Raw genomic sequence first — 24707 nt, 5'->3', positions numbered from 1 at the left:
ATTGTATTTAAATTACTTTTCTAATTACTCTGTCTGAAAAATAATTTAATTACTCAGTAATTACTTGAATCGTTAATTACATCTTGAAATCCCTATAAACCTTGATGCATAGACAATGGAAATGAAAATCTTATTTAAATTGGAGTCAAACATGGAATAGTTTACCCTGTTAGCTTTAAAACAACTGTAATAAACATTAAAAAACTGTAGCTTTCTTTGGTTAAAAAATAGAATTACACTGCAAAATATTCTAATAAATTCTTATTGCTTAGCACATTATAAACATTGACATCTGATAGTAGATCAGTAAACACTGATCTAAACATTCATGGACTGTAACATTCATCATGCCCCAGTGTAAACTTTCACATTATTCACAGTATTATATCTCATATTTTTATTATATGATAGAAAAAAAATTACATCCTTGTTTCGTACGACATTTAGCCTGTGATAAAAAGTTGCCTACATATTTCATATTTCACTTGCTTTCACAAATTTCAGTTTGGAAAGATAGTTTAAAACCCAACTAGTAAAATGCGTACAAGTTTTATAAAAATAACATGTTAACTAATATAAGAAAGAATAAATTAGGTTAATTCTGGCTTATTCCTCATAGCAGGTCTTCTTCCAAAAAAATTTTTTTTTTTTTTTAATGCAGTTGATGAGGGTGTTTGGTTGCAGGTATGGCTGCAGATAATGAGCTCAGATGGGAAAGACTGTATCTCGCTTTAGTTTCATACAGATGACATAATCAAAGAATATTTGTTTTCAACGTTTTTTATAGACATATTTCTCACGTCTGTGTCTCAAGTATTGGTTCTGAGTTTTGGTTCATTTTTGTGACGCGTTTCAGACAGTAGTTCACGGAGATGGCAGAAAGCCCACCCTGGTTGTTTTGTTTATTTTTCAAAGGCACAATGTTTGTTGTTATTGTCAGTGTACACAAATAAAAGTAGACCCTTTACAGATTCGATTAATGTCTTAGTCTTATCTGTAACTGACTATTTGGGGGTCTTTTCTCTCTTATCAGGAAAAAAATTATTACAGTAAAGCGTTACTTAGTATGTATTTTGATGTGCATACTGTGAAAACTAACAGTAGCAACTGTTCTTTTGAGGTAGGCCTACTTCTGGATAGCTGGCCTTACTCTGTGCATTTCAGCTCACTCTTAAGAACCACTGTATACTTTATCATAACATTTCTTCTGTATTTTTAAAATAGTCTGTTGCCAATGGTGTCCATGTATGGTGAGCAGATGTTATCCATCTACATCTGGCAGGTATTTTCTTCATCGCCACAATCCACTGAGACAGCAGTCCCTCTGGGCACACTGAAGGTGGTCGTTTTTGCCTCTGCCAGGTCAAGTAGACTGGCACAGGTGGGTAAATATACATGCTGAACACGGTACACATCTGACAGGCACACTGGACAACACTGATAAGAGAGGAAAGAAGGAAAAATATCATGAGTGTTAACACACTATCTAAACTTCTACTTTATTGTTCATGTTAATTATGCAGTTAGGCGAAGTGCCAGTTTTAACTATACAGTCATTCACCACTGAAGTGATAGAACACTTCTGTGATGTCAGAGGGTGAAATTCAAAAGGTCGCAGGACTGCTGCGTAATGAGAAATGTCTGATTATCAAGATCTTTAGCCGCTAATGGTTGACAGTTCATGTCGAGAAATATGAGGGTAACCAGAGGTTATGTAAACCTAAGAGTGTAAGTTCTCTTAATCATTAACTTAACTGGTCAATTTAGATGATTGCTAAGCATGAGGAAAAAAATTACTTTATTTTATTTGTCATCAGTGTCGAATAAGTTGAAAATTCCATGATATTACATAATATTATATGTAATATAGTATTATATAAATATATAATAAGTATTAATATATGTATTCGTATACATATGTGTGAGTGTATTCTATATATATATATATATATATATATATATATATATATATATATATAGATATATATACATATAAAATAAAAGTAAAATATTAAAAAAAATATGAAATAAGTATGATTATGATGAATTTTTTAGACTTTATTGTGTTAGATTATGATTAACACAGCCTGCATGGGTAGAATTGGACTTGGTACTTACAGTATATACTGTTTATAATTCTAAGTCATATACATATATGTATTTTTTTATAGTTCTAAATGGCACTAATCTTGTAGTAATTATGCCACAATCACCTGAAGTTGGCCGGCACAGTTATAGCAGCAGAACATGTGTCCACAAGGGCAGAACGCAGCGTTGATCTCCTGTTCACAACACAGAGAGCAGGTCAGGGCCTCTTGTAGACTTTGGAGCTTCTCCTTCAGAAAGCAAGTTTCTCTGCAGCCGCCACACATCCTCTCCTCCCTTTCAGCTTTTGTCTGTCTCAGGGGAGAGTGACTGCAACCGTCTCTTGAGCTACCACATCCGGTCAGAGCCACCCCTGCTTTGAACAGGGTTCGACGCGCACGGTCATATACTTCTTTGGATGTGCGCTGGATGTCAAAGATGTACCTTTTACCAAGGTCAATGCTTTCGTTGAGGAAGAGGGAAGCCAGATGACCCTTGAAGTCACGGCTATATTGCATCTTCACTGTGCTCATTACAGTGTCACACCTGAAGAGTTACATTCAAATTTTGTTAAATTAAAAATGGGTAGGAAATAGTTTTAAATTGCTTTATGGTTTATATGTATGGTTTATATGTTTATATTTTTAATGTAAAAATTAATTAAATTAAATTTTAATTAAACAGTTGCACTGTTGTTAACAAAAAAAAAACTTAAAATGAAAATGAAATGAAAACAAATTTGCTTTTAAAATAAAAATAAAATATGCTAAATAAAATAAAACTACAATAAACTTTAATGAAAAAACTAACAATGACAGTGAAATCCAACAAAAAACTTAAGCTAGACAGATTTAAAATAAAACAGAAATGAAACTAAATTCAAAATTCAAAACTATAGCAGCCCTGGTTGAACAGTAGCAAATGCTTAAGTAGTTTTCTCTTTTGAAATCCCTTTACTAAAGTAGGTTTGGTAGAGTCATAACAATATTCACCTGTAGAAGGCATGGATTTCTGTGATAGCACGATATAGTCCATTGGCAGCACTGGGACTGATGAACTTAAAAAGAAGAACCACACTGTCCCCACGGTCTTTTGTAATGGTCACATACACAATCCTTCCAGACTGAGTGGCCATTTGAATGACTGGGTAAATGATTCTGAAAGAAAAAATTTAGGTGTGATGTTATAGACACATTTATTTAAAACCTCTGAATGACCCGGTGTTTAACAGTGTTTCTTGTTTTGTTGTCATATATATACACCTTTCAATAGGGGTGAAATCTATTTTGCAGACAAACAGGCCCTCTGGTCCGACCCCGATGAGCAGCTCCTGTCCCTCAGAATCACATGCGGAGTGCCACTCGACGCCATAGTAGTTGAGGGAGGAAACCAGCTGCAACGCTTGATATTCTGCTGAAGCCTGACTAACACCCTCCAGTGACTTATGCCTCAAAAAAATACTATAAAAACACAAAAGACACCACTGTTATTCCACAAAACTGTCTCAATCACTTTCTTTTCAGAGGAAGAATCACTTTAGTTTTATTTGGAGGAAGAACAGATATTATTCTGAATGAGAATAAACACTTTCCAGTGTTCGTACTTGTTGATGGTATCATGGCTGGGGTCTTGACCGTATATCTGGGAGTAGCAGTAGTTCACTGTGTTATGGGTGTAATCTCCAAACTCTGCCTGAGCCAGTAGTGCACAGAGCTCGATCGCCTGCTCTGCGTCCAAGCGCAAGCTTCCTTTAAAAAGCTCTTCTTTGATGTGCATCAGAAACAAATGCCTGCAAAGCAACAGGGGGAACACATGGAAACACTTAATAAATCCATATTTCATAACAAGACTGTGAAGTCTAATCATTAAGTAACAGGAAGCACATTAGTCAGTTCTATATACTTATACACCAGTGTTCATTATTTTCCTTAATTGTTTGTATATGGTAAATGGGTGATGTAGTGTATGGAATATAGACACAGATAATAATGTGAATATTTTTGTGTTTTTTTTTTAATCATCATTACAATATGTAGTTGTATCTCTCAAACACGTTAATGTACTGTCGGCCCACTGATATAATCTAAAAAATGAGCTGGCTTAAGGCCAAGTTTACTCAGCAGTCTAAACCCAGTGAACTTTAGTAACAGAAGCAGACTTATGACTTCTGGAACATATTTCTTTAACTTGACATAAATCACTTGTATATGTGAGAACAGGGAAGAACTAGTATAATACATTTATAAACTTAATGCAGATCAAACCTATTACCAACTGACATACTGTATTTACTATGATTAGTATTGCATCACATAAAGACAAGTAGCCTATTAGCCAATATGCATTTTAACATAAAACAATAAAGTTCACACACAGTCTGCATTACAATAAGTAATATCTTGGCATAGTCATGCATTTAAAGACTGAGAAGGAATAACAAAGGCTGACGGAGAGTGAGCTGGATTTAGTCCCGCTATTGTATAAGATTATGCAACAGGGGGAATTACATTACAGAGCGTTTCAACTCAGAATCAGACATACTGACACTTCCCCACCCTCACCAACACTCCTCATCAGACGTGACCGAACAGCTCCACTAGACTCTAGTTGGGAACACACTGTACTACCATTGTATTCCAGAGCATCCCACAAAAATGCTTACTTTTCTTGAACTTTAGGGAATTAATAAAGATTTATAAAGATTTATAAAGTTTTGAACATGCACACACAGATGTCCCTTAAAATAGCCTCCAGAGGAATACGATTTACCTCAGCAGGCCTATATGAGGCACTCCCTAACTGAAAGAGTGCAAGTTTCAAGAGCAAACATGCACACTGGTAACTCCCTGCCACAGAGGTAAAAGAAAGACATTATATGAATAGATACATGGAGATCTGGATCAAAGGTATGAACAAAAAACAACAAAACTCCCAAAGCACATGGCTTTTTAAATTATAGCGGCACTTTAAGCTCTATAGAAGAAAAGCAGAGTCCATAACCTTAAGTGTGGATGGCTCTGCTTTACAATTCCAAACTAAACTAAAAAATCTGGGGGTGATATTTGACACCAATTTAACATTTGATCTTAATGTTCATAACACAGTCAAAGCATCTTTTTTTTTCATCTCAGAAACGTTGGCAAATTATGTCCCATGTTGACTTTCTCTGTGGCTGAAAAGTTAATCAACGAGCTACGCTAAGTAAATTACAGTTGGCACAAAATTCAGCTGCTAGAATTCAGACTAGGACCAGTGCAAGGGAGCACATCACACCTATCCTGGAAAAATTGCACTGGCTTCCTTTTAGTTTTCGTATTGATTTTAAAATTCTCATGCTCACTTATAAGGCCTTGAATAATTTGGCCCCTCAATATTTGTGTGAGCTTTTAACTCCCTACACTCCTACACGTGCTCTACGCTCTTCTGAAGCTGGTCTTTTAACTGTTCAAACAACTCTGCTAAAAACTATAGGTGATCGGGCTTCTTCTTTGGCTCCTAAATTGTGGAATTCCCTGCCCTCTGAGATAAGGAATGCAGAATCCCTTAGTGTTTTTAAATCATCCCTTAAAACTTACTTTTTTAGAGTAGCTTTTATGTGATTCAAGTGATTACTTTGTTTGTTATTATATTGGCTTTTTATTTTATTGTTTGGTTAGTTTTTTTACTGCCTCTGCACTGTTATGTGTATCTTTTCATTTTATATTTTTTATGTAAAGTGCTTTGAGATGCTACTTTAAAGGCGCTATATAAAATAAAGTTTATTATTATTATTATAGGCAGTTGCTTCCTGTTTGCGCCCAAAAAAACAGCTTTTAGCCATATGCCTCAAGTTCTCCAAAGTGAGCAAAAATGTAAAACCTCAAAGACTCTGCAGCAATAGACAGATCCTGTTTTTTTTCTATAATGAAAAAACTGTGTTTTGTGCACAATTATGCACAAACTATGAGCACTATTTCAAAATATGACCACTTATATTCACTTTGGTAGTTTCACCTGGTTTGCTCTTGCAGGATTAGATGTGGCTCAACAAAGAACTTCACTCGCAGCCTCAGTCTGCAGGGAGACATACAGTCCACTTGTTGAGAAATCCTGTTTCTGAGATTCATCCATAAAATCTCTCCTTTTGTACCGGTGAACTGAAGTCCAAAATAATCTACCTCTATGATTCCCATTTTCCGACATATCTGTGGATTAAATACAAAAACATTAAATGGTAATTTTTTGGATGCATAAGTATGTGTGCTTTCATCTGAAGAATGCTGGGACTTGGGCTCTTAGCACCCCTCCTCCTTTGGAAAGACAAGACATATTACATAAGAGGGGCTTCTGAAGTGGTAATATGGTATGAGAACACCTGCTTTCAAAGTAAATTGCTGATACATAAATAATTATACAAAATAATGAGAAGTTCTTAGTCACATCTGCTGTAGAAAATCACAAATGCTGCAAATGAATTAATGTTAAAATAATTCGTTAAAATAATTATAATATAAAATTAATCATTTAATATAATAAAATTCATTATTTTTAAACGATAGATGAAAATTGTCAAACATTTGTGTTCATGCATTCAAGATGATACATAACCTTTGCTATCCTATATGATGCTAATGAGCATGTGATAATTAAGAAATGCTTAGATAACTTTAAAAACCTAAACTTGAAACGTGAATTCCCGACACTCACCTTATTGAGAATGTCCTCTCCGTTTGCTTTTGGGTCCACCTCCACTTCCAGAACCACCGAGTCCGGTCGAGTTATGTGGCATAACATGGTGAATGCAGTTATTGTTTCACACACAGTCCAGGACAGCGGAGAGAAGGTCCCGTGGCTCAGAGCAGCGAGAGCAGATTCATGAGACCCTGCTCGAACTCCGCCTCTACGTTATCTGAAGTCCGATTCGCGAATCATTCTTTTGAACAGGTTCTTTTAAATGATTCGATCGGACTGATTCGCAGAGCCTTTGTTCCACACTCAAGTCAAATAATATTCGTCGACAATCGACCATTTATGTACAAGAAGAAACGAAATTGCGTTTCTCTACAGGTCTTAGTGCTAATTTACATAAAACTATTGAATTTTAAATCTTGAATTTTTAACTAGGTTAGTTACTAGGCTCTACACAGTATGCTGAGTGACATAATACATCACATAGCATAAAAATGGCATAGCACCACCGACCCACTTTAAAAATCTGAACACCAATAACAAGTGAATATGGCAACATAAACGTGATTCGGGTAGCTCCTGTATATGTGATATTCTGTACTATAGTGTAGTAAAACTACAGTGTTTTTTGAACCGGTTCATTGAAGCGAACTGTATAATGAACCGATTCGCTAAAGTGAATTAGATATTAGAATATGGCAACATAAACGTGATTCAGGTAGCTCCTGTATATGTGATATTCTGTACTATAGTGTAGTAAAACTACAGTGTTTTTTGAACCGGTTCATTGAAGCGAACTGTATAATGAACCGATTCGCTAAAGTGAATTAGATATTAGAGAATCGCTGAACAACCCTTCACTCACTTTCGCTCTCAGTTTGGGGGCGTGTTTAACTTTACAGGAAGGACTCACGTTAGTACAGCTATCGACAGACAACGAGGAATAACAATTTTAACTTCAAACAAACTGGGTGTAATAAATATAGTGACCCAAGTCCACTGTTGATAATTGAGAAGGTAAAACAGTGACTGCATGAATAAGCCAACTAGCCCTGCAGACATTGTCCGACGGAACAAAGCCCACAACGGGACATTAGGACATTGTCATCTGACAAAGGATGACTGGAGCCCTCGTGAAATACTGTAAGCAAACACAGATCTAATCTAAATGTCACCAAGCCTGTGCTTAAGGATTAAAGCAGCTCAAGGACATGTTTGAGAATTTCAGAGAGAGACTGCAAACGGTGCAGCAGGACTTTACATCAGGGTATGTATTTACTGCCTGGCTGCTTTTATATTCCCCAGAGTCTTAATAAGGTGTTGAGAAAGCAAAATGAGGTGACCTTTAGGACCTGTACAGTTATTACACAATATTGACACAACTTGTGTTTTGGCTCCCTCATGAGAGTGTCCACTTATTCAGCGAAGAGTGGATGCTAGCTAATTAGCCTGCTAATCACCTCACTTACAGCGAAGAGTGTAGTTTGTTTTTGTCTTAGATATTGACAAAACAAAGGTTGGTTGGTTTAAAAAGAAAGCGTATTTCATAATGAATTTTTATAGGATGAATGACACATTCTAGATGTTCAGTGCTGTCAAGTTAGCCGCATGCTAACAACTGGAGTCTGGTTTACACTAATAACTTCAGGCTGAGCGTCATGTGATGGGCGAGACAGTATTTCTGCGTTTTTATGACACAGTTTCTTATATAAATCCATTTTTCTTTTTAACACAGTGAAAACTTAAATATAAATGTTTGAAAATGACACTGGGTTTTCAACAACAGTAATAAACCGCACAAACCAAAACACATAAATAACCAAACACAAAGCAATACAATATTGTGGTTTTGTTCCTAGGCGTATTATTTAGATATTTACGGTCTCATATTTAAAAACTTTTCAGAATCAAGACCCTAAGTGACAAAACCAAGGAGACGAAAGTAAAGAAGAAACAAAGGTAAGCTGTAACAAGTTTAAAACTTCTCACTGTATTTAATATAATATAATACAAAACAATTTATTACAGATTTTTTATGTCCTGTTTAATTCATTTTTGTTCTGAGGAAAATTTATGACTATCATACATTTTACTATGGTTTACAGAAGACAGCCACTAAAATATCATGCCGTATAACAATAGTTAATGTAACAAAAAATCTTTTTAGGCATATTTAGAGCAGGAATCATTAATACTCAATAAAAAAATAAAACACCAAAGACAACAAAAAATAAAAAAAAAAAATTGTTAATATTAATTAAAAATCAATACATATCTTTAACATGATCATTCAGAGTTTTACCCATTTGTCAACAAGAATTTTTAATCACTTAAAATATAATAAAATTTAGTCTGATCCCTTTTTCTTTTATATAGTTTAATAAGTACAGGTCAGATTCAGAAAAAGTATGTTGTGTCATTTTAACATAAATATATGTTACACTGAAATATTTGAAATATAAAATCTTTGATTAACATTAAACATTAAAAATATTGAAATATTTGACACTTTAGTTACATTTAATATGCTTTCTATGTATATAAAAAGGAGACCAAAACGGTATGTCTCATCTTTGACATATTTTTATATATATATATCTCAATTATTATTATTATTATTTTTTTTCATTTATATGAATATTTTGTCATATATTCTCTCAGAAGAGATGAACACTTTCCGCAATATTCTGCTGGAGTCGAGTTGCTCAGTCGGTAAGTTACTTTACTTTACACAACCATATCAAAAATGTCAGCGATGTTAAGTTGTCAACAAAAATGTTAATGCAGTTTAAACTCAATTTAAAGAGTCAAGGAAATATTTTCAGAAATACCAGAAGTTTGAAAAAAGTTGATTAATGTATTCATGAACATATTTTGAAATGTATGGCCTTTGTCATCATCAGATATGAAGACACTTGGGTGGCTCTTCATAAACGGGCTAAAGAGTGTGCTAATGCCGGGGAAGTAAGTTCACACATCTAACTCTGTACAGTTGAGGGTTTGTTGTGCTGTAACTATGGTAACTAAACCCTGTGGTTGTGTCTGTCTGTCAGACGGTGGACGGGGAGGTTGTGATGCTGTGTGCACACTGGGAGAAGAGACGAGGAGCAGTGCTGGAGCTGCAGGAAGAACTGCAGCAGATCCCTGCTTTCCTCTCGGACCTGGAGACTATCACCTCACGTATCGGTGAGACATTCACAAACATCATCACACATAAAACTCTTAATCAATGCTGAGTTATTCATTTAGGGATATTTTATGTTTTTTTAATAAGTTTACACATACAATCACACTGGTGTGATCACTTTAGATTGGTCCCTGGAGTGCACGATCACACCGGTGTGATGAGAACATTCAGTGCATCACATGATCAGCTGCTAAAATCAAATCTGCTTTTGCGCTTTGGCTGGCACTGAGCTCAGCGCTTGTCATATTATCACAACTATTCAGTGTTTTTAACCACATAATGTTTATTTCAGGTTTAAGACATTTAAACACACATAACTACTAGTAAAAACGACACATTTATAGTTTGTAAAATACAGTCTGAAGTCTATGGAAGTGGTAATAATGAACCTTTCAAATATACCAGTAATTTGACGACATGTTTTATTAATGTAAGATACACCTTGTGGGTAACTATAAAGTTTACTCTATTCTTCTCCCAGTTCACCGGCCACTTAATTTCATGTCTTCTGGGACGAGAGGGTGAATTTAGATGTTGTAAATCTGACAGCTCCGATTCTCTGAATTGCAGCGCGAATTAACATGGCGGCACCCATCAGCTGTTATAGATCAACATGATCATTATAAAGCCGTTCGCCATGGAAATAAGAAGATGATACATTCTAAAATAATGCCTAGGAAAACTCACACTGGGTGCCTAGCTAGAATAAACTTATGTGTGAAAGGGTTAAAATTGTTAGAGAATCAGGTTATTAATATTACATTAGTTTTAAACAGCTCATTTGGATTCACTGACAAATCTTCCCCTCTACTGTAGTTCTTAAAACTCATATGCACTCCCATATATTGAAATTTCATCCCCAGCTGGGACAATCTCTCTTGTCTTGCCAAATTTGAAAATAATATAACATGAGCTGCTGTGAATGGGAGGATTAGCAGTGAAATATGGCCTAAATGTCAATTTGTTCCTCATACAAAGCTATGATTAGAAAACTTGAAATATAGTAATATAAACTACTTTTATGATACCTTTGAAATTAATGTATATTGTATTTCTCATCTAGCCTTAAATGGTGCTTTTTTCTGTAACAGTAGAGAAATAAGATCACCTTGACTGCCTTTGCAAAGCATTTGTCTGCACACAAAGCTTCACACTCTGTTTGTAACTGCGATATAGGTTGGTAATGAGAGTGATTCCTGCGGAGCTCCATCTGCTGATTGTTCATTCTGTAACATTGCACCTTTTGGCTTCAGGCATTAATCTTCAGACTTGGCTCCCTTACAAAGTGTATTGTGTAGGCTGAGACTACACAATAGCCAGATAAAGTCTAGTACTTGCTCTGATCGTTCATTTGTTATAAGCTCTTTATGCAGTGTTTTCTTTTGTAGTGCTTTGGAAAAAATAATTTTTCTGTGTAATATGCATCTCGTTAGTGAAACTGTGATGCATTTTTTATTCTGGATACTTTGATGAATAGATTTTTCAAAAGAACAGCATTTATTGGAAATATAAATCATTTGTTACATTTTAAATGTCTTTGATTTAAAGTATTTATTAAAGTACTTTGACTTTGATTAAACGTATTATTTTCTTTTCTTTAAAAAAACAAAACAAAAAAAACTCTTGAACAGTACTGTATGTTTAATGCAGGAAATGCAAGAAGTGAACTTCCAAATACACATGGAATTTGCATATTTGTTCAGTTGGTTTGCGGTTTCATTTATACACATGAAGTGATCAGGTGTGATCCTTCTCTTCCAATGAATGCAGATATGAAATAAGACATATCACATTTCTTCAGAGGCTTCAGTGCCAGGATTAGAGAGAATTGTAAATTCTCATGAATTTATATCAAAGGCACTTTTTAGTGTTGCCACTTGGTGGTATTATGTAGCTGTATGAAGTCCTGCCTCTGTGCCACTCACACTGACACCAAACAATTAGCCTTTATGTCAGTTATTATTCACTATTTAGCCATTTGTGCTCATAGACTGAAATGTAATGAGCATTATTGCATGTACAGAGGAAATGTACTTCTCTTAATGAATTGACAAAATGTCACTATACCTATACCTTGCATCTTAAAAAAGAACTGTAGAACTCATTTGCTAGTATATTCCAGTTTGATAGAATGGAAACATTCACAGGGGCGTTGGCATTTTTATACTGTACAGAATGTTGTCTTTAATATTGTATAAACCTTATTAGTCTTTCATGCTTTTGCACAGCTCATCTGGAGGCTGACTTTGAGGAGATGGACAGTCGTCTGCTATATCTGGAGGATTTGTGCGCTCAATGTGAGCATCAGCGCTTTAAGCACTTTCAGATCCTGCAGCTGGAAAACCATAAGAAGAAGAAAAGGTAAAAACAGTATTAATTTTTTAAGTTTAAGTTTAATGTGTCCTTTATGTCATTAAGTCACAATAACTGCAGAACATGAAGGATCCGTCTGTCAAGGGTTTTCCCCTTTAACTTAATGAAACAACAGAGCATAGCTTGTCCTTTTGGCAATATTTTGCATATTAGAGGACATATTAGCATCTACATTAAATGAGAGTCTGTGGAACAAGCAGTATGACACCTGCTGTTTAGATTGATCATCATTACAGTGAAACTGCGCACAGTTTGTTTTGCAGATTTGCACAGAAGCAGTGAATATAAGCTTGAAGGAGAACACCCGTATGACTTTTTACTCTATGAAAAGCACAAACAACATATAGACTAAAGGAAAGCTTGTATGCGAATTGTGTAATCAAACAGGCATCTGTGGTTCTTTTGATGCTGCGTGCTCTCACTGTTTGAGCCTGCAGCTCAATCATACATCTCTAGCTTTGCCCAGTGAGTTGGAAAGCAGCTGGGCTCAGTTTTCAGTGCCTTCTGCATGTAGGTATTCAGTACAAACACAGATGCAAAAGTTGTCAGTGCAGCCTCTTTATCTCAGGAATCTGGGCCAGTTTTAAATGGGGCTGACTTAATCTGACATCTGGTGAGATTATGTGCCGTGTAGTTGGCTACATATGTATACATTGACGTAACTCCCCCTTTATTTGTTTTCTAGGAAAGAGCTTGAGTCTTTCAAAGGTAAGAATTATAATTTTTTTTAAGAGTACAACCTGCCAACCTCCACAGCTAATACTAATAAACATACATAGATTATATCTGTGATTACCAATCATAATAACATTTTCTTTCTTTTATTTATAATTCTTATTATAATTATATAATTTATAATTATAGGACAGAAGTCATATATAATAGGATCATTTTTTGGATCAATAAATGTCACATCACAATATGTTAAGGGGCGTAACATTTCCATCACACTCTTAAGGTATTCAGCCTTATAGTAGATAGCTTGCCAATCTGAGCACACCTTGCTTTTCAGACCGATAAGGTTTGTAAAAATCGATGCGTTTCAGAAGGCGGGGCGTAGAGGAGAAACAATAATGTACAGTATGTGGAAAATAGTTATTTTAACCTTAAACCGCATAAACACATTTCATTACACCAAATACACAAAATAATGTTCTTTTTAGCAACATCATATGACCCCTTTAAAAACCCCAATTTTTAGAACATGATATAATTATTTATTTTAAAATATTATAATTTTAATTATTTATTTAAAACTATATAATTTTTTAGTTTTTAGACTCATATAGGGATCATATGTGCACAAGAAGTATATGAAACTAATTCAGTAAAGGAGTCAATGACCACTCACCAAAAAAGGCAGAAAGAAGGAGGGTCAGAGAGTCAATTGATAGTGAAGTGTAGGTTTCTGAGGGATAAATAGTTCACAGTTCACATAGTCTTTTTGTATAATATTTTAGAATTTTTATTTACCACATGAAGCTGGTTTAGTGCTCAACAGAAAAAGAAGAACTGTGTAATTACCCAGGCGACACTAATTAACCTCAGGGAGGGCAAAACTGCTCTGGTGAGTGGCCGCTGCTATCTTTATTTGAGACTACACACGCTGACCTCCAAGGGAAGCTGCCTGCTCCATCTGTTCATACCTACAGTCCAGTATCAATAATTGATGCATCTGTTAGAGACATTGAACTAAACAGAAATTTCCTTTACGCATATGTGCATCGTTGTTCATTTATCCATGCCCTTTATTTTCAGAAAATGCAGGTCATCTGAGCTTAGAGATTTTGTATTGTTGAAAAAGTAAATGTTAAGAATAAGTATAAGATTTTTATTTGTTTGTTTTGTTTACATATATTTTACATCCTTGTCTTTGTCACTGCAAAAGACTGTTTATAACACTTCCTTTGGTACGTAGGTGGTAGATTGGCTCTCCGTTTGTGTGGGCAGTGTGCTTCAAGACTTCACACCTCACACTTCATTATTTATATATTTAGTTTTTAAAATGATTGTTGTTATAAATTCCTTTTTCCTGTCTGTGAGCAAGGGAGCTTTGCTTTGCAATAGTATATGCAGTGTAAACTTCTGCTTTAATATATATAAATGACATTATATTGATAGTTAACTGGAGTTTTTTAGTGAATGCGCATCTGTCAGATTGCAGTGTTTTATGGCACTGAATAACTAATGATTATCCACACTAACATTGACGTTATTCATGTTCTCTAATTGTCTAATTGTAACATTAATCATAAGTGTAGTTGAGTGTAGTATAAAGTATAAGATCGACAAAGTAGAAGATGAAAGTAAATATTTAAATGAAACTCAGATTTTTACAGACCCTCACCCCTATAACAGGTTTGTGAATGGTACGTTCCCTGCTTTCCTCACTCCAGCTGCATCTCTAGCTCTGTGTCCCTGAGCAGGCAATGTCTCAGCATTTCTGGACATGGAAGAGCTGCTTATGGAGTAAAAACAGCGGCAGAATATAAGATGCTCTTTAGCCATTCTTCAGCCTCACTTTAACTGCAGTTTCTGGTTTATCGGTCCTGCTTTCAGCTCATCGGCACACTTCAAGGAAAAATACAAAATGTCCACATCGGGAACTCTGGACAGCAGCATGAGAGATTCTTGTAGGTTTCCAGGCACGTTTTTTTTTTTTAAGGTTAATTTGATGTGCCAGTGTATCACAGTTCTGGCAGTATGTCAAGGGGTCTGAATTGGTGGTTTGTAGTCATTGTTTATCATCTTTGGGTTTAGTAATGGAATTTCAGCACAGATTAGGATGCCTACAGTGGCTTTTGTGTCTGTATGCCATTTCATTACCAGCCATCATAATGCAAGCCTGTGCAGTGCATAGAATTATACTATTATAACAGACTTTTGGATACATCAAATTAAGAAATGTTGCTCTAAATCTGTTTGAAAGACCTGCTTGTCATGGATTGTTGGAGCTGCTATAGTTATTAACCTTAAGTTGGGGTTATAGCATTGCTGCAATGTGATGTTTTAAAGAGCCACAGTGCTGTTTGCTTAACTTGTATTCCTTCATGACGTTGTGCCAAGGGGTTCAATTTTGACTTTAAGCTTAAATGGATGAGTTGTAGACCTGCAACCTCTAGGTGACTCAAGCATTTCAATCTCATAGTTATCTCAGAGATCCAGCATTCATTAGAGAGTAGATAATGAGTAATATAATGAGAAATATTTTATTACATTATATTTGAATGGAATGAGTGCTTAACATTCGAATTGCATAGAATCAATCCTGTTGCTGGGACAAGATTTTTTTTTTTTTTTTTTATGTGTGTGACAGAGAATTGTTAAATCCAAATTAAGTTCCAGAATTTTAAGGAAGAATATAAATATCTTTATTTTCTATTCTACATTTTAGTAACTCAAGTATGGTTTTCACTATTAAAGTAGCCAAATAAGCAGACAAGATAAAAAAAATAATAAAAATAAATTATTATATGTACTGTAGCATGTTTATTTGATGTTTTCTCATATTTTCTCACTTGTATTATTTATGGGCAGTTTAACCTATTGAATATTATGGATTATATGTCATCACTGCAACATAACTAGATATGAATTATAATATAAATTAAAGGAGCATTGTGTTTTTGTCTGTGATGCCACGTTTCTTGTGAACATAGTGTTTTTGGTTGATATCTCGAGGTGGTTGTGATGGTGACTGGTTAAACCTTGAAGAATACCTTAAACATGTAACTAGAGATGATTTCATCCCCACAGGATTTTCAAAGGATGCAGTTAGAAACAAACCAGGGACTATTTATAGCTCTTTGTCCATTCTAATTGACTGGGTGTTGGACAGATGACTGATATTGAACCATCCATGTGTTGAATGAACTGTCAGTCCAGAAGACAGTGTTTATACATTTCCTCTTCCTGTTGCTGGACTCTGTGGTTCTGTTCTGTGTGTGGAAGCAGGTCAGCTCATTAGAATGAGTCATTAACCTGTCTGGTCTTAGGGCTGAACCTGCCAGATCCTCCACTGATTAGCTTCAGGATGCACCAGCTTTGATCGGCAGTGCTGCATTTTCCTAATAGAAGACTAATGGACATTTTATGAAAATTGTCATCTGTGAAATTTGGCCATATTCACAGTGAGCAGTTCATGAAACTGTGTTGTTGAAAGTTTTAGCTGTAGTTTTCTGTGCATTGGCCCTCACAAATGTTCTTAAGTTGTTTCCTTTGTTTTTGAGGAACGTGTGTGGAGGATATGACAAGTGTGATCAGAGAGCCTGGGGCTCATCCTGTGCTGTCATCTATCATTAGCTGTCACAGGCACACAACGGAAAATGTGACGAAAAGCACAGCTTATCCCTGCAGATCTTGTTCTTTCATTCCATATCCATGATTTAGTTCTTGTTGATATGGAATCTTTCAAGGAGGAGGAAGCTATTCATTAGTATTTCCATTCATCTCAGTAGCATCTGCTCAGAGGCTGTAGGACCGCCCTGGAAGTATGGCAGCTCAAGGCTGCTGTTCTTCTGTCTGCCTTTTTTTTTTTTTTTTTGAGCCAATCACCTGAAGCTCAAATGCATTAAATAGAAAAAAATAGCTATATTCATGGGGTATTAAGAACAGTCCCAAACTGTTCATTAGCAGCTATTCTGACTTGTGATGTCAAAAGCAATAATAAATCCAATTCATGCATGTAGAACCCTTCAAATAACTTGAGTAATCTTCTATAATTATTAAATAATTAATTAAGTGACTAAGTTAAGTGACGTGACATACAGCCAAGTATGGTGACCCATACTCAGAATTCATGCTCTGCATTTAACCCATCCAAAGCGCACGCACTTAGCAGTGAACACACACACACCGTGAACACACACCTGGAGCAGTGGGCAGCCATTTATGCCATTTTATGCATTTAACCATTAGGCCACGACTTCCCCCTTTTTTTTTTTTTTTTTCTTTTTTTTTAATTATTACATTAAAGTGTAATTAGAAATAAACTACCGGGTCAGTTTGGTATTATTATGATTTTTTAAAATGTTTTTTGGAAGAATTCTTTTATGCTTACCAAATCTGCATTTATTTGGTCAGAAATACAGTAAAAACATTAATAGTGTGAAATAACTCTTTTCTGTAGAGAAACATTTCTTTTTAGCAATGTTTAAAAACAGTATTTCTTAGTATTTTTGTGGAAACTATGATACACTACTATTAAAAAAAGAAAAAAAAAAAGAAACATACAACAAATAATAATTGAGCACCAAATCAGTATATCAGAATGATTTTTAAAGCATCATGTGACACTGAAGACTGGAGTAATGGCTTTTTTGCATCACAGAAATAAATTTAAATTTAAAGTAAAGTATATTAAAATAGAAGACGGTTAGCTTAAATTCAGCCCTGGTGAGCATAAGAAGTTACTGACTCAAAATTTTGAATGAAATGGTTAGAAACATTCCCATACAGTATACTATTGAATGAGAAAAAGAATCATGTGATTTGTCATTAACTTACAAGATGATGATGATCCTGCTGTAAAATATTGATTTTACGAGTGTGAGAGGTTTCACTAAACCAGTGTCATAAAAATACATGCATACATATTTGGTTCATTTTAAATCTGCTTGCATCAACTTCTTTTACATAGCCCCTTTTTGCAAGGCTAATATTAGGCTGAAATGGTCAACAGTGGTTTCCTAGTGAGCATGCTTGTTTCCAGCCTAGCACTTTCATTTAACACTGTTCAACCAGCACCTGTTTAAAAAGAATATGTGGCAGGACTTTGGTTAAGACCACATCCTAATAAAAGAGGCGCATTTCACTGCTTGGTCAATGAATTTCTTTTCCTCACACAATACACAGGAGGTTTACGACGGCAGGCAAAATCTGCTCTATACAGTATTTGATGTTGCTATGTGCATATGTATTAAATGTTTCTTTCTCAAGAATGTAGGCTGACTGGTGGCCGAGACTTGAAATATTTTGTGTTTGGAATGTTTTAGTGAAAGTTTGGCTTAAACTGTAGATTTGGTGGACAAATTAACCTTTCATTTTAGAAAGTTGCATCTAGTATGTGTCACCATAAGCTTTGGCAGGATGTTTATACCATATCTGTTTAAGCGTACATCACACCCATAAACACCACAGTGACATTAAAAAAGCACAGGCAGACTTCCTGCTTTTCAGAGAAAAGAATGCACTTCCTGTGAAAGATAAAGAATTTAACTGCATCTCGTGTCACTTATGGTCTTGTGCCGCTCACACAACAGAAGCGTTGCATTCTCTGCCTCAACTACTAGAAAAGCATCACATTCTGCGGTAAGCTAGCCTGGTTGAAAGACACTTGTGAAACATGTTTGAAAATGTATGCAATGTTATCTTGAAGTTCAGATGTCAGAGGTTTGGTTTAGATATTTGCAAAGTGTCTTGGAAAATGTATATCAGGCAGATATTGGAGCTGATATTGTATTACTATTGAAACTTTTGTGTGTGGAGCTGGGCAGATTATTTCCTGAGATCTCTGAGATTATCATTCTACCTTTAAATGTGTTTTTAGAAAGCAACTGGTTAAAAAAAGTTTGGGGTCAGTAATGTATTTTATTTTTTATTTTTTTAAAAAGAATTTAATATTTTTATTTAGCAAGGATGCTTTAAACTGATCAAAAATGATTGATCAAAGACTTTTACATTGTAAGAAATAAATAATATTTCAAATAAATGTTTCACAGTTTCCAAAAAAAAAAAAATTCAACAGCATAACCAATTTCAATTATGATAATAATAAGAAATGTTTCTTGAGCATCAAATTAAAAGGATTTTTAAAAGACTGGACTAATGGCTGATGAAAATTCAGCTTTGCCATCACAGAAATAAATTACATTTTAAAATATATTCAAACAATAATTTTTAAATTGTAGTAATATTTCACAATATTACAGTTGTTAATACCGTTTTATCAAATAAATGCAACATTTATAATTTTCATTCATTATATTTTTCATTTATAAATTGCTATACGCAAATGTTTCATGTTTCTACATTGATTCTCTGAGGGTTTCCAGTTCATTTTGTGCTTCCACCCCCCATCTCTCTCTCTCTCTCCTTCTCTCTCTCTCTCTCTCTCTCTCTCTCCTTCTCTCACACACTCTCTCTCTCTTCTCTCTCTCTCTATCTCTCTCTCTCTCCTTCTCTCTCTCTCTCTCTCTCTCTCTCTCTATCATTTTGTACCCTGCTTGATGATTTATGTCTCTCTTTAGCGGAGCTCGATGCAGAACATGCTCAGAAAGTGCTGGAGATGGAGCATGTGCAGCAGGTCAAGCTAAAGGAGCGGCAGAAGTACTTTGAAGAGGCATTTCAGCAAGACATGGAGCAGTACCTCTCCACAGGATACCTCCAGATCACAGACAGGAGAGGTCAGTTACTTCTTTTAGAAAGACCACTTCTGCACATACTTGTTCAAATGTCTGAAATTGATTTGTAATGCTCATAACAACCCTTTTTCTCATCATATTTACTTTTCTCACGTAGTGTCATATGTGTTTAGTGGCTAGTGGCAAACATATATGACAGTACACAATATTTTAGGTGTGAGAATGCGATTGTTCTGTTTTTCTTAGTTAGCTTCAGAAAATAACAGCAAAACAGTTTGAATCACAGCCACTCTTTATGGTGTTCCTTCCCGTCATGAATGTTTAAACATACTGTTACTATGTTAAATGGGAGGTTAAAGTGCTTGTGCAAGGATGTTGATGCCAAACTGATGGTCTTCTCTTTCCTCTCTCCTGCCTTAATGCTGCCCTGATGTGTGAGGTACTTTATGCTTTCCCCTGAATCCCCCATTTTTCAGGACATCTTCTTTGTCCTATGCTCCTCTGTTCGTGTGTCAGTGTTTTCATTGTATTGTGTTGTGAAATTTGCTTGTATATTCCTGAACTAAACCTGCTGTTCGGTAGGTTTTGAAGTGATCAGCTGGTTTGGTTTTAGAGTTCACAAAGTGAAAGGTTTATTTCTTTCTCTGGGGCAGATCCATTAGGCAGTATGTCCTCAATGGAAGTGAATGTTGACCTCCTGGAACAAATGGATCTCACGGATGTGTCCGATCATGAGGCTCTTGATGTCTTCCTCAGCTCTGTAGGGGAAGAGAGCAGCGCTCGGTCTCCTGACACAGGTTGGGCTTTGCTCACACAAGTGCTCACACACAAGGAATTTGTTGTGACATTGGAAAGCACAGTACTTAACTGAAATCCAAGATAAAGAAAACAAAAAACGCATACACAAATCCAGTTTACACAATTATATGTGCATGTTGTTATTTACGTGGGTATAAAAAAAATAGGATGGTGGGGGTGCTGAGATATGTTGTTTGTGCAGGTATATAAATAGAAAATGTGACAAAAATAAGTAGGTGGCATAAATAAGTACGAGGAGAACATATTGCATTCAGTAGAACTGATGTGCTATGGAGTCTTTATTGAGTGTTAAGTGTTCATAATAGAGGTGGCTTGTGGGAAGAAACTGTTCTTAAAACAAAACCTGAATTTGTTTTAATGTGTTTTGGCTTAGTATAATCAGATTTTAGAACATATCTGACTCAAACCACATTTGTAAATGTGTTTTAAAATAGGACTTTTTGCAGATTCATTGCAGTCTGAACTCTGATGAGAATTCAAGAGTTTTCTCACCTCTCAGGATGTGATGTGTATGTCATTCATGATCAGGAATACACTAATATTAAAGTTCTATATTAGCTTGCCCACATGAAATATAAAACACTAAAACCAAAATCAGTTGTTGAAGCAATATTACAATTTTATGAATAATGGATATTCATTTTGAGATTTGCTAAAGATTTAAGTGTTCAATTATTCATATTTTTTAAGATTAACTATTAAAATATTCTGTATTTCTGGGAAATATAGCTGTTTTCAGCTGCCAATAAAAATGTAGTACTGATTTTTACTCTGTCCTCAATAAGTTCTAATGTTTATTCATTCTACTTATTCCAGCACTCAGTAAATTGATCAAAAGTGACAGTAACAACATTTATGATTTAAAAAAAAATTATATTCATCATTCTGAAATTCTGATATTATGGTTTCCACAAAAATATTAAGCAGCACAAGAAATGTTTAGTAGTAGTAATATAGTACTGATTTTTACTCTGTCCTCAACTAGTTTCATCATTTCACTAAATACTGCAAATACTCAGAAAATGTGAAAAGAAAGAGTGCTGGAATGAGTAGAATGACTGTGAACACATTTGATTCTTACTGTCTCTCATAGCATGCAAGTATTCAAGGTTGCAACTGTACGTCAGGACTAGTGAATATTCTGAAATAGATGAAGTGACGCTTTATAAACTTGTTCTGTCTGTTCAGCAGGTGGCCCGGCTCTGGAACCTGGCTCGTCCCCCTCAGAGATCAGCCTGAAGGTGCCCTCACAGACAGAGCTACGGCCCACCGTCTCCTCCATCTCCTCCTCCTGCACCGACACCATCAGCGGTGTGACCGAGGGTCCGGATGAAGAGGATGCAAGCGAGGAAAGCTGCAGCGGAGACTCTCCACTGGTCCAGTCAGATGAGGAGGAAGTACATGCTGACACAGCCCTCATGGGCCTCCCAGAAACAGAGCCACTCAAAAGCTCAGACGACAGCGACACACAGGCCCCCTAGTGGGTACGGATGGCAAACGCACTCGTTTAAGTTGGTTTCTGGAAATGAAAACCTGGAGAGGTGCTGAAGACTAGCCAGATGTTTCTTCATGCGACACTTTGAGATGAGGATTTTGGAGCCTTATAGAACACTGTTTGTGCTCAGCCTAAAGAACAGCTCTTTCAGCCTGTTAGCACTGTGATTTTTCTTTTATTCTTTCCCAATATAAAAAATCCACTCAATGTAAGATACAATTCTTCATATTACCTATTGCATCAGAATTATATAATAATAATAATAATAATAATAATAATAAACATTTTACAATGTTTCTGCTAATATAACTGATGTATGTTGCATGAATTTGTAATGCGGAGCTCATTTTTGTATATGACATTATTGAGCTGATTTAAAGACTCTGAAATAAAAAAAATATACCTTGAAATAAGACGGGCCTCAAAGTGTAGGACTGATATTTCATATCATAATGATCTAAGGCAAATATCTTCCACCAACAATTTCACAGAGTCTGATATAAAAATAGCTGGGAACATTTGGACCATCTGTGGTCACAGAATTTACAGGCTCCCCGTACAGCAAGCTGTTGCTCTCAAACCCTGTTACCTCTGGGAAAAATACAGAGTTATCACGGTAACTGAAGTGAAATGAAGACAGTGAGATTGAAGGTTTAAAAGGAAGAGTAAAGTCTGACTGTATGGGTTTTGATAAGAAATGAGGGATGTGTGAAAAAGCTCCACTTTTCCAGGATTGTTGTGATGCCTAAATTCCCTTCTAGCATTTAAAATTATCAATTTTATTTTATTTTTAAACTTTTAGTGTTTTGTATACAGTAGTGTTTAATACAAAATAATACAGAATTATAATTTTAGCCATTTTCCCAGTTCTTGTCCATAACATCGGAAAATACTCTGTGCATCTCCACAAAAAAAAACCTGAGGCCAGCACATTTTTGGAAGGATTGACAAGTGATTTATTTATTAAAACCAAAAATATACAATCCTGAAAAGTAACCAAAAAGATCTCCACTGGACTGGAGGACTGAGTAACAGTGCATATAAATAAACAGTACAAGGATCAGGAGTATTACTGTATAAAATAGGGTGAAAAGGAAAAAAAAAAAAAAAAAAAAACATTTTAAGGCCATAAAAAGTATACAACCACATTTTGGAAACACTGTTCAGTTTTTTAAAACCTTAAATACAAGCGAGTCATTTGGAAAGGGGCGACTACCATGTTTGATTACAGGACTTCGATACTGTCTACACAATAGTTAACTTTTGGGTAAAAGATTTTTCCTTTCAAATAAAAAAAGTAAAGCTAAAAAACTAGGGATCACCACTATGACATACTTCTCAGTGATTTAAGCAGCACTTATATTTTGTAGCAACCCTGTTAACATCTAATTTATATTGATGAAGAAACCAATGTAGAAGTAAGGCTTTTTCTTCATCTCGACTCTCATCCAAACCCCTAAAAGACCCGAACTCAAAGGCTCAATTTAACATTTACTGGCATATAAACATATTTGGGGCTTTTTTGTTAGATATCAGTATTTTGCAACAATATTCTATGAAAATGAAAGAAAATTTAAAGATTGAACTTTTAATGGCAAAAAAGGTGGAGTATTTTCAAGAAACACTTGTAACCAATTACAAATATAAAAGTCAAGGGGACAAAAGTTTGTGGGATAAAAGGGAAAGTGCATTTACAATTGACAGTAACTTTAAAAACAAGTACAAACTGCCCTCAACATCAAACTTATTTGAACTCCAAAGATTAGTAAAAGGCCTCAAACTGTGCTTTAAAATGTGGGGAGTTCCTAGTGTACTCAATCCGTGCAGTCAGAAACGTTCACAGGCTCCTTCACGTGTCGGATCTATATAAAAGCGTCAAGCCCACAATATTTATTTATTTATTTTGTAGCTGAAGAACCGAAATGCCAGTAACAGCAATAGATGTAGCGTTTGACTTGTGGGCTGTAATCTCGCAGGTTCGTTCTTGTTCTTGACAGCTTTAAGACGTAATAAACGTGAGCCCAAGAGACAAACAGGCTGTAGGGGTGATGGAGAAAAGTGTCACTACAGCACCAGTTAAACACAAATGATAGGATATATTTATATCTATGTATACGCATATCTATACTCGATTTAATGCTAAAACAACCCGAAAATACTCATCTAAAAACCAATCTCAATACTAGTGCAAAAGGTTTCGTGCTTGTTGGATGAGACCCAATAGCCTTATGTCAGGCGCCCCAAACAATTGTGTATTCGCCCCCTTGTATCTGACATGAAATGCGATGAAACATTCAATATATTGGACTAACCAGCCAGTAACTACACGTATCTGTAATACAAAAGTGCAATATAACAGCTTGTATTGATTTTATACACTAGGTACAAAGAGTATTGAAGAGTGTTTGTACACAAGTATTAGGATCATCTGATATAAAAGGAGACCTGGAGGAATGTCTGGTCTGGTCTGGTCTGGTTAGGAGCGGCTGCAGGAGAGGGGGACCAGGGCAGAGCTCTTGTTTCTGGGGCTTCGTTTTGCTGGTGTCTTGCTGGGGCCAACAGCTTTCTGCTTCACTCCACCGTTCTCCAATGCTCTGCCACACACTCGATTTACCAGACTGTTGATCTGCTCCTGCGCAAAGTAGGGTGGGATGCTTCAAGTTTTTTAAGCAAAAGTACAGACAATACAGACTTCTGCATTGCTACAAAAGATCTTTCC

At 35.5% G+C, this 24707-nt stretch overlaps 3 protein-coding genes across 9 annotated transcripts in view; 1 reads left to right on the top strand and 2 right to left on the bottom strand.

Annotated features, from left to right (window-relative positions):
• Positions 1-863: 863 nt before the first annotated feature.
• On the bottom strand, positions 864-7115 carry LOC109104770 (E3 ubiquitin-protein ligase MYLIP-B). The gene is made up of 7 exons (XM_042772525.1): positions 6772-7115; positions 6079-6269; positions 3689-3874; positions 3348-3545; positions 3078-3242; positions 2214-2631; positions 864-1437 (listed from the first exon to the last, which is right to left on the bottom strand). The coding sequence occupies exons 1-7, from the start codon at positions 6856-6858 to the stop codon at positions 1270-1272; spliced, it is 1413 nt and encodes a 470-aa protein (XP_042628459.1). The 5' UTR covers positions 6859-7115; the 3' UTR covers positions 864-1269.
• Positions 7116-7543: 428 nt separating this feature from the next.
• Positions 7544-23117, top strand: LOC109104769 (dysbindin-A-like). 7 transcript variants are annotated; one of them, XM_042772528.1, is made up of 11 exons: positions 7544-8020; positions 8659-8712; positions 9415-9465; positions 9657-9717; positions 9807-9939; positions 12169-12301; positions 12999-13021; positions 19561-19716; positions 20151-20252; positions 20328-20471; positions 21685-23117. In XM_042772528.1, exons 1-11 carry the CDS (start codon positions 7965-7967, stop codon positions 21972-21974), a joined length of 1203 nt encoding a protein of 400 aa, XP_042628462.1. In that variant the 5' UTR covers positions 7544-7964; the 3' UTR covers positions 21975-23117. The 7 variants fall into 7 exon arrangements, with proteins under 7 accessions (XP_042628462.1, XP_042628465.1, XP_042628464.1 ...); XM_042772527.1 differs by having other exon boundaries at positions 7571-8020; positions 9418-9465; positions 21682-23117; XM_042772526.1 differs by having other exon boundaries at positions 7576-8020; positions 21682-23117.
• Positions 22921-24707, bottom strand: part of LOC109061591 (protein Jumonji-like) — a 30407-nt gene continuing 28620 nt past the window's right edge. The window contains 1 exon segment of the mRNA XM_042772524.1: positions 22921-24620. Within this exon segment, the coding sequence (XP_042628458.1) occupies positions 24465-24620 (156 nt within the window). The 3' untranslated portion in view covers positions 22921-24464.

Source organism: Cyprinus carpio, chromosome A16 (assembly GCF_018340385.1).
Source record: "Cyprinus carpio isolate SPL01 chromosome A16, ASM1834038v1, whole genome shotgun sequence".
Classification (NCBI taxonomy): domain Eukaryota; kingdom Metazoa; phylum Chordata; class Actinopteri; order Cypriniformes; family Cyprinidae; genus Cyprinus; species Cyprinus carpio.
This window is presented reverse-complemented; position numbering and strand designations above follow the sequence as displayed.

What these genes read in the sequence shown, in the direction of transcription:
- LOC109104770 (XM_042772525.1), bottom strand. Translation starts at nt 6,858, where the DNA reads ATGTTATGCCACATAACTCGACCGGACTCGGTGGTTCTGGAAGTGGAG. An exon ending in AGCCATGATACCATCAACAA is followed by an intron (nt 3,546 to 3,688) that starts GTACGAACACTG and finishes GTGTTTTTATAG; the next exon opens with TATTTTTTTGAGGCATAAGT. An exon ending in GAAATCCATGCCTTCTACAG is followed by an intron (nt 2,632 to 3,077) that starts GTGAATATTGTT and finishes GTAACTCTTCAG; the next exon opens with GTGTGACACTGTAATGAGCA.
- LOC109104769 (XM_042772526.1), top strand. Translation starts at nt 7,965, where the DNA reads ATGTTTGAGAATTTCAGAGAGAGACTGCAAACGGTGCAGCAGGACTTT. An exon ending in GGAGTCGAGTTGCTCAGTCG is followed by an intron (nt 9,466 to 9,656) that starts GTAAGTTACTTT and finishes TGTCATCATCAG; the next exon opens with ATATGAAGACACTTGGGTGG. An exon ending in AACCATAAGAAGAAGAAAAG is followed by an intron (nt 12,302 to 12,998) that starts GTAAAAACAGTA and finishes TTTGTTTTCTAG; the next exon opens with GAAAGAGCTTGAGTCTTTCA.